Source organism: Lampris incognitus, chromosome 3 (assembly GCF_029633865.1).
Source record: "Lampris incognitus isolate fLamInc1 chromosome 3, fLamInc1.hap2, whole genome shotgun sequence".
Classification (NCBI taxonomy): Eukaryota; Metazoa; Chordata; class Actinopteri; order Lampriformes; family Lampridae; genus Lampris; species Lampris incognitus.
Genome location: NC_079213.1, coordinates 79,552,801 through 79,563,188, shown reverse-complemented (window position 1 = coordinate 79,563,188; position 10,388 = coordinate 79,552,801). Strand labels below are relative to the sequence as shown.

The 10,388-nt window shown below is 45.3% G+C and overlaps 1 protein-coding gene across 1 annotated transcript in view; it reads left to right on the top strand.

The window, feature by feature from the left end:
* The window catches only part of palld (palladin, cytoskeletal associated protein), a 143,044-nt gene that overhangs the window by 96,955 nt on the left and 35,701 nt on the right, over nt 1–10,388 (top strand). Inside the window, exon 10 of the mRNA XM_056278031.1 lies at nt 6,008–6,409. Coding sequence (XP_056134006.1) covers nt 6,008–6,409 — 402 coding nt within the window. The remainder of the gene's footprint in view (nt 1–6,007; nt 6,410–10,388) is intronic.

Here is a 10,388-nt window from a genome sequence, read left to right as displayed (position 1 = left end):
TGTAAATAGGGGTCATCTTCTGCTGGCATCCCACCCCCCCCAAGTGGTGTTCTGTGACAATTTATCATCTCTCTCTCTCTCTCTCTCTCTCTCTCTCTCTCTCTCTCTCTCTCTCTCTCTCTCTCTCTCTCTCTCTCTCTCTCTCTCTCTCTCTCTCTCTCTCTCTCTCTCTCTGTCTCTCTGGCGACTCTCAAATTGAAAGACCACACTCTTGGATAGAGATAAGAGTCACCATATCTCTCCCTTTCTCTCTCACTTGCTCTCTAGCCTGCTGTCTCTCACTTTCTCACTCTCTATATTTCTTGCTCTTCCCATGCTCTCACTCTGCAGCTCCCTCCCTCTTCCCCATTTGTTTATCAGTTTCCTCTCACCTCCTCATGCTTACCTCTGTCCTCTCTTTTTCCTATTACTGTGTGTGTGTGTGTGTGTGTGTGTGTGTGTGTGTGTGTGTGTGTGTGTGTGTGTGTGTGTGTGTGTGTGTATGCAGCTGCTCCAGGATGCCCAAGCGTCTGAGGGCCAGGTGGTGGTTTTGGAGTGCAGGGTCCGGGCGACTCCTCCACTGCAGGTTCGATGGTACCGGCAGGGAGAAGAAATCCTGGACTCCCCAGACTTTCGCATCCTACAGAAAAGTGAGACATTCAGTTCACTCAGTTCATTCCAGCTCAACCCAACTCACGGTCATTGAACAGTACTCCAGTACAAGTACAAAACTAAAACCAAAGCAACAGCATTCACCAGCAACATGATCAGCATACAAATGGACAATTAACCATTTTTAAGAAAAAAAAAGCAATAAATAATACATTTCAACAGTCGCTACATTAAGTTCCCTATGGAGCTTCATGGGCATCCGGGTGGCATGGCAGTCTATTCCGTTGCCTACCAACATGGGGATCACCAGTTCGAATCCCCTTGTTACCTCCGGCTTGGTTGGGCATCCCTACAGACACAATTGGCCGTGTCTGCAGGTGGGAAGCCAGATGTGGGTATGTGTCCTAGTCACTGCACTAGTGCCTCCTCTGGTCGGTTGGGGCGCCTGTGCAGGGGGAAGGGGGAACTGGGGGGAATAGCGTGATCCTCCCATGTGCTATGTCCCTCTGGTGAAACCCCTTGCTGTCAGGTGAAAAGAAGCGGCTGGTGACTCCACATGTATCGGAGGAGGCATGTGGTAGTCTGCAGCCCTCCCCGGATCAGCAGAGGGGGTGGAGCAGAGACCAGGACGGCTTGGAAGAGTAGGGTAATTGGCCAAATTCAGTTGAGGAGAAAAAGGGGGGGGGAATTCCCTATGGCGTACTGATGCAATGCTATGTAATAAAACGCTATGTAGAGAAATGTAAATGGTACAGATAAAAATGATCAACTTACGCATCATTCCAGTATTTCTTTGTTTTTTTTCCTCCCTTTTCCCTGCCTGTGATGTGTGTACCAGAGCCTCGATCTGCAGCAGAGCCAGGTACGTCACAAAAGTTCCTCTGAAAAATGTGTCATTATTTTGACGTCATAAAATAGGCAAGGTCATTTCCCCGTTTCTACTGCTGTCAGTCGTCTGTGACGGGAATCCAAATCTGTCACCCAGTGTTGTCAGCTGTGCCCGTCAGGCTGAGTTGAGGGGTAATATCAGAGCAGGATGGAGACAATGTTAGTCATCGTTACATCTGTGGCGCTCAGAGGGAGTCCCTGGGAAAGTCTGAAAACTAGCTCTTCTTTAAGCAAACCCTCACCCAAGTGAACATAAACACACACATGGAGAAGCACGGACGATGCTGACACACACATGCCAATTTACGTGCAGACTTTTCCTGCCAGTGTGACTAAGTGGGTCTATCAGGTGTTCCTTTCAGGCTCTGGCAGAAACACTGTGAGTCACCCAGACATTCCTGAACATCTGTTGTTCAGTCTGGCTGTGTGTGTTTGTGTGCACCTAGATATGTTCATATGCTTGTGTGTGTGTGTGTGTGTGTGTGTGTGTGTGTGTGTGTGTGTGTGTGTGTGTGTGTGTGTGTGTGTGTTTAAGGCACAAGTTTTGTATACAAATACACTACCGTTCAAAAGTTTGGGATCACATTGAAATGTCCATATTTTTGAAGGAAAAGCACTGTACTTTTCAATGAAGATAACTTTAAACTAGTCTTAACTTTAAAGAAATACACTCTATACATTGCTAATGTGGTAAATGACTATTCTAGCTGCAAATGTCTGGTTTTTGGTGCAATATCTACATAGGTGTATAGAGGCCCATTTCAAGCAACTATCACTCCAGTGTTCTAATGGTACAATGTGTTTGCTCATTGGCTCAGAAGGCTAATTGATGATTAGAAAACCCTTGTGCAATCATGTTCACACATCTGAAAACAGTTTAGCTCATTACAGAAGCTACAAAACTGACCTTCCTTTGAGCAGATTGAGTTTCTGGAGCATCACATTTGTGGGGTCAATTAAACGCTCAAAATGGCCAGAAAAAGAGAACTTTCATCTGAAACTCGACAGTCTATTCTTGTTCTTAGAAATGAAGGCTATTCCATGCGAGAAATTGCTAAGAAATTGACGATTTCCTACACCGGTGTGTACTACTCCCTTCAGAGGACAGCACAAACAGGCTCTAACCAGAGTAGAAAAAGAAGTGGGAGGCCGCGTTGCACAACTGAGCAAGAAGATAAGTACATTAGAGTCTCTAGTTTGAGAAACAGACGCCTCACAGGTCCCCAACTGGCATCTTCATTAAATAGTACCCGCAAAACACCAGTGTCAACATCCACAGTGAAGAGGCGGCTGCGGGATTCTGGGCTTCAGGGCAGAGTGGCAAAGAAAAAGCCATATCTGAGACTGACCAATAAAAGAAAAAGATTAAGATGGGCAAAAGAACACAGACATTGGACAGAGGAAGACTGGAAAAAAGTGTTGTGGACGGATGAATCCAAGTTTGAGGTGTTTGGATCACAAAGAAGAACGTTTGTGAGACGCAGAACAAATGAAAAGATGCTGGAAGAATGCCTGACGCCATCTGTTAAGCATGGTGGAGGTAATGTGATGGTCTGGGGTTGCTTTGGTGCTGGTAAGGTGGGAGATTTGTACAGGGTAAAAGGGATTCTGAATAAGGAAGGCTATCACTCCATTTTGCAACGCCATGCCATACCCAGTGGACAGCGCTTGATTGGAGCCAATTTCATCCTACAACAGGACAATGACCCTAAACACACCTCCAAATTGTGCAAGAACTATTTAGAGCAGAAGCAGGCAGCTGGTATTCTATCGGTAATGGAGTGGCCAGCGCAGTCACCAGATCTGAACCCCATTGAGCTGTTGTGGGAGCAGCTTGACCGTATGGTACGCAAGAAGTGCCCATCCAACCAATCCAACTTGTGGGAGCTGCTTCTGGAAGCGTGGGGTGCAATTTCTCCAGATTACCTCAACAAATTAACAGCTAGAATGCCAAAGGTCTGCAATGATGTAATTGCTGCAAATGGAGGATTCTTTGACGAAAGCAAAGTTTGATGTAAAAAAAATCTTATTTCAAATACAAATCATTATTTCTAACCTTGTCAATGTCTTGACTCTATTTTCTATTCATTTCACAACATATGGTGGTGAATAAGTGTGACTTTTCATGGAAAACACAAAATTGTTTGGGTGATCCCAAACTTTTGAACGGTAGTGTATCTTGCGCTGTTTGTCTGTCTGTCTTTTTGTGAGTCTTCCTGTTTGTATACCTGTGTTGACTGTCACTTCCTTATTTACTGTATGTCTATCTCCTCTTCACCTGGTTGTCTGTCTGTCTGTCTGTCCGTGTGGTCCTTCTGCTATGTTGATCTACCTTTTGGCCACTGAGTCATCAGTCTCTCTGACCTCTCAGTCAGCCGTCTACCATGCACATAACATTTGCCTACCTGCCCATCATATGTACCCTTTGCCTCTCATTACAAACAAATGGGCAGTCAACATGTCACTCCTTTCCATGCCTGTTAACGTCACTATGTTTGTTTGTTCATCGAGTACAAGTGTGTTTTGTAAGTGAACCCAACCCATATGCACCTAGTGACCAGTTTCTATATTCATCTGCCCACCTCACCGATTTCAGGTGATTTTTTTTCCTTTGAAATTCAACTTCTGAGATTATAATGATGATTTCAGTTCATCAATAATGGTTGCTTTTCAGAGGAGATCTGCACCCTGGTGATAGCTGAGGCCTTTCCCGAGGATGGAGGTCTGTTCTGCTGCACTGCGACCAATGTCTACGGCTCTGTGAACAGCACAGCCCGACTTGCTGTGACCGCAGGTGCGTTCAACACTACAATACATGGATGGTTGACATACTACATGGACAGTGTACAGGAGCGTTGTAGTCTGCTTTCTTTTTTCCCCCCTTTTCTCCCCAATCATATCCGGCCAATTACCCCACTTTTCCGAGCCATCCCGATCTCTGCTGCACCCCTTCTGCCGATTAGGGGAGGGCTGCAGACTACCACATGTCTCCCCCGATACATGCGGAGTCGCCAGCCACCTCTTTTCACCTGACAGTGAGGAGTTTCGCCAGGGGGACGTTGTGTGTGGGAGGATCCCGTTATTTCCCAGAGTTCCTCCTCCCCCCTGAACAGGCGCCCTGACTGACCAGAGGAGGCGCTAGTGCAGTGACCAGGACACATACCCACATCCGGCTTCCCACCTGCAGACACGGCCAATTGTGTCTGTAGGGACGCCCGACCAAGTCGGAGGTAACACGGGGATTCAAACTGCCGATCCCCATGTTGGTAGGCAACGGAAAAGACCACCACGCCAACCGGTTGCCCCGCTTTCTTTCTTTCTTTCTTTTTTTTCTTTTTTTTAATCCAGAAGGAATGGGATTCAGCATGGATATAGTCAGTGTGGGACATGAGCATGTCTTGGGTTGTTCCTAATGGCACAAATAATGTCACCGCAGCAAAGGATGGGTTTTTCTGATGGTCCTCATTTGGCAATAACAATACAATACAAAGTCATCCATGAGCTGAAACTGTATTATTTGAAAACGAATCAATGCCATTACAGTGACTCTCAATCTTCTTTGAGGGAGGTTTTGGGGTTTTTGCTCAGTCATGTGGTGATATGGTATTTCCTTTGGTCAAGATTACCGTCATTGTCCTTTTTATTATTCTGTATTCCGCACTTACGTGAAGAAGGGGAGATGGTTGAGTTGATGAACAGCTCTGTGTGGGCATAGGAGTTCAGGAATATCTTTATGTTTACTCTCGTTGATGGATGTGTGGGTGTCCTTTCCAATGCTCACCACAGTCAGAGGAAAGATCCAGATAAGCAGCAACTGCATCAGCCTGACTGGACCCATCTGCTGCTCGAGATTTGTTTCAGATCAGCATGACAAAGGATGGTACAGAGCAGCCAGGTCTGTATTGTCTGCTAACCGAGGTCGCGATTGAAAATAAAAAAATTACAAATAAATAAAGATCTCCTCTTCTGGCGACTGGTTGGCTTGGCAGTCTAATCTATTGCCTACCAACACGGGGATCGGCAGTTTGAATCCCAATGTTACCTCTGGCTTGGTGAGGCGTCCCTACAGACACAATTGGCTGTGTCTGTGGGTGGGAAGCTGGATGTGGGTATGTGTCCTGGTTGCTGCACTAGCGCCTCCTCTGGTCAGTCGGGGCACCTGTTAGGAGGGGAGGGGGAACTGGGGGGAAAAGCGTGATCCTCCCACGTGCTACGTCTGGCAAAACTCCTCACTGTCAGGTGAAAAGAAGCAGCTGATGACTCCACGTGTATCAGAGGAGGCATGTGGTAGTCTGCAGCCTCCTTGGATTGGTAGGGGTGGTGGAGCAGCAACCGGGACGGCTCGGAAGAGTGGGTAATTGGTTGGATACAATTGGGGAGAAAAAAAAAAGGGGGGGGGGTAATCCAAAATGTAAAAAAAAAAAAGACCTCTTCTTCTTAATCCTGATTTCTTTCTCACAGCTGGTGAAGACTCATCCAGCAATGGTGTGTGTGGTGACAGCTTGGCACTCGAGGATGCCGCGGCCTTCCCCCCTCCTCCCCCGCCCACCGAGATCAGCCAGCTGGAGCTGCCACCCAAGACACCGCCCAGCGCCGAGAGTTTCCACATCAATGAGCTGGAGATCTGGCCCAGTGTGTCAGCCTTGTCACCATCACAGACAGCTCCAGAGCTGCAGGGCAAGGAGAGGGCCAAGGTTGTAACACAAAATGGCCGAGTCCTGAATCCACCCCCAAGCCTTCCTAAGGAGTCCTCCGAGACCCTGAGACCACCACCTCCAACACATTATGAGCCGGTGATTGGACTCTTGGCTCCAATTGCTACACAGGCCCAAGCTCCGACCCAGGAGGCCCCGGATTCTCCTTCAGCCCCAGCCAATTTGTGCCCCTCCCCTGTGAAGGAGGGTCCTCCACTTCCCACCAAGCCAAAGCTGTGAGTACTACTCACAGCTTTTTTTCACTATAACTTTTCATCCGGTTGTCATAAGTGTCCACTCATGTGCTGCATAGAGGATCATGTGTAGGCTTTTCTACCCAATCCAACATTACATCAGCTGATTAGCCTCTTATCTGCTTGAAAGTGTGTTGATCATCGATATCAGCTGGTGTAGTGCTGGGTTGGAGAGAAAGGCCTGTATACATGCAGCCCTCCGTGGCACAAGAGTGGACATTATTGTGTTATTGTTTGTCTACTCTGTCCACTCAGCACCTATTGTCTATCCATCCTGGAAGAGGCCTCCTTCCGCTGATGCTCTTCCTTAAGTTTGTCCCATTTTTGTTTTTCCTGACAATGTTTTTTTTTCTTTCTCTGTGGCGTTTTCTCTCATCCGAATTAAGGGTCTAAGGAAATTGGGAATCATACATTGCACAGACTATAACTGTGATTGTAAAGCCCTTTGGAAGTAAATTGTGATTTTCTTTTTTGGGCTATACAAATAAATTTGACTTGACTTTGGCATGACAACTCAACCCTGCAATGAATCCCCCCCACCCACCCACCCACACACCTTCCCCTACCGTTACTCCGCCCTGGGGGTCAGCAAGCAGACAAGTCACCAGGGGAGGGCTGGTTGCAGGCAGACTGTCTTTCATAATGTGCGTTCAGCTTTGTGAAAGGGTTAAAGGGGAATCCCAGCCCTGTGTGGAACAATAGCATTCCCCTGCTTTTTATGTTGGTGTCAATGTGCCATCATGTGTGCCAGGGCAGGCCTGTCAGCTGCTGTCTGTCTGTGCCTGTAAACAGATCTGTGTGGCTTTTGCTGGGTGGCTCCTATTGTTTCAATGTGACCCCGGTCCAGAGCCATTGTTTTATCCTTATCGGCCGTCTATGAGATCCATAGTGGCCAGGTAGGATGTCTGTGTTAGTGGAGGAGAATTGGGCGCAGCTTGTCAGTGAATGGCTTTGTGCTTGGTTATCCTGTGTTTGGAGTTGACTGCAATGCACAAGCCTCCTCTGCATGGATCTCAATTGCTGAAGCATGTCTGATCATGAACTCAGATGTGGGTTCAGCAGAAAAATAATAGATGAAGTTTATTCTGTCGTTGTAATGGTTGATTCTTATATTTTCCTTTTCTTTTAATTTTGAAAAAAAATCATTTCTTTTTTCTTTTCCCTTCTGTTCTACTTACAAATGTCACCAAGTATTTTTAATCCTCCTACAGCAGAGACACAGGAAAATGATTGTTGTTTTTGCATTGCGATGATATGAGGGTATATTTTAGTATATCATCAACAACCAAGGTACAGCACTACATTTAGGATACGACAGGAAGCATGTAGACTAGAGCTTAACTACAGTCCCACCACGACCCGGCTAGTGCATTGTGCAGCCTTCAGAGCATTACATATTGCATGTGTACTGGATTGTTGAATCCTCCTCATGGATGCTTTTTGTGCAACTCTTACCGTGAACATTAATGTTGTGTTACTTCTGTACTTCCAGAGTGGAGGGTGTAGAGGAGGAGACAGAAAAAGACAGGTAAATACCTGGCTGTGTGTGTGAGGCTCTGGGTGTGATTTGAGTGGTGCTCTGTGAGGCAGACAAACTTTGCCGAGGAGTTTAACATGTTGGCACATTGTATTGTATTTCCTGTGCCCTGGCTTGGGGCTGTCCAACCAGCGGGACAGAGGATGACAGTAAAAGCTGATTCCACGGTAATGACACGAACACGCTGCCAACAACAATCAGCTCCCCACAGTGAAGCTTGTGGATGGTTTAATTCAACCCCCTCCTGCCTCCCCCCCTAAAATAAGTCTATAATTACACAGTAAAAACAGCAGCCCTGCTATTTACTAAGGGTCATGTTCCCGTGCCATGTTAGAAGGTCAGAGTCTGTTCTGTTTCCTCAGGTGACCAGCAGAAACACAGGCTGATAAAGCAGCTTCTGGCTATTTCCACTTTTGACCTGCAACCTCTGACATTATCACAGTCTTCATCACTTCCTAGATGTTATCTGGCATGTGTCCCAGTTAGCCTGGTATGATTTTTTTTCTTCCTCCTCTTTAAAGCTACACAAGTTTGTGTTGGCCCAAAACGGTACAGCAATATCTGCATCCGTTGAACAGCCACCCTGTTTTGTTACTTTTTTATGTTTAAAGGAGTTGGTTTTATGGCTCCTTTGTCCATATTTTGAGACAATGGTCACTCTACAGTCTGTTTGTTGAGAAAAAGTGACGGCAGAATTTATCCAAGACCATGGTGGGCACACATTTTTACAAAGTTGTGGGGGGGGTTTAACAACTTGAGTTACTAATCGAGCAGTTTGTCAAATTGCTGAATATAGACACTGAGTGGAAACTATGATCCTACTGTCTCAGTTCACCGTGTTCCTAAACAAAGCAGAGTACAACTGTCATTTTAGTGTTTTGAATAAAATGACTTGGAATCAGTGTCTGCTGGTGGGGTTTTAACTACAAGGGACCAACTCTTAGTTACTATCTCCAGCTTCTGCTGGAAACAGGAGAGCCAAGATTGTAATTGATAATGTTATTGAAAGAATTATTTCTGATGTTTCTCCCTCAACGGCAAAGTAAATGATGACAGCAAATTTTTTATGAAGCGTTAACATCCTGTCGAGCTTTGTTATATACTAGTGCTTACAGCTTTGAACAAAAGAATTAGAATAAAGCCGCAAGTGGAGATTCCACGGTTCAAGCAAGCATGGACTGTCAGAGGTTATTGAGCGATTTCAAGTTTTACACACGTGATTCAACATTGGTATGAAACATGTCCTGATAGTTTTGTAATAACTGGACAAACAATTTCTGATTTATAGTCCGATTTGTGTTATGACACGCCATTTTTTAAATGTAGCGCCCCCTAGTGGTCTACTTGAATGTAACTTCCTGGTAATGTTTCAGGTACTTTGGACGCACGTTTTGTGACGAAGGGCCCAACGGTTGTTGACTTTGGTGTATTTATGGGCTGAGCCACGCCCCTTTGAAGTTCATTGGTCAATATCTTGAAAACTAAACAAGATATAAACAAGCCTTATGCAATGTTGATAAGCTTGGTCCAATAACGATCCACGGAAAAATTGGCTGCGATCGGACCTACGGTTTAGGAGGAGATGTCAAAGCAGTGTTTTTCAGAAAATTCAAAATGGTGGTAAATCTAGTTAGGTGGACTTTAGTAGTTCTGCAGGCATATTTGTAGAGCGGTGATATATATTACATACCAATTTTAGTGTAAATGGGATTTATGGCGTAGGAGTTATGACTTTTCAAAGTTGACCTTTAATTATAGCGCCCCCATCAGGCTGATTGGGGTCATATTTCTTGGGCAACACTTGCACACAACTTCCAATCAGTGGGCAAAGCTTCGTGTCTCTTAGTCCATGGGCCAGACGATATTTTGGTACACTCAAGGTGGCAAAACTTACTTATAATTTTTGAAAGGATCCATGTCTGTAGATGATATTTTGGTATGATAACCATTCCTGAGTGGCAGCTGTATCACAGTTATCAGCTCATGAAGTTAACCACCCGCTAAACTAAATTGCATTTTAGACGCTGGTGCATATCCTGGTTTAGCCTCATGGTCAGGACATTTTTCAATGTTCTATAATATTGTCTTTGGTATCATTTTAAAGGGGACCTTCTTAGCTTTCATTCAAGCCCTGTTGTGGATATTTCTCACAAATATAGAGGTCACTTGAGCTCTTCAACCCGTCAATAACACACATCTTTCTGCAATGTTCGCCTAAACTATATACTTTCTTTTAGCCCTGTGGCATCTAGGAATATCAGGGACACAAAACACAAAAACTGAAATACTCACAGGACTGTAAAGATTCAGGAAATGTATAATATACCCATACTATTTCATTGTGTGAGGTGATTGTGAGCCTTAAATGAGAACTAGACCAAAGCCAGTTAGGTCACAAACTGGTCTCTATACATTTGTTTAAAT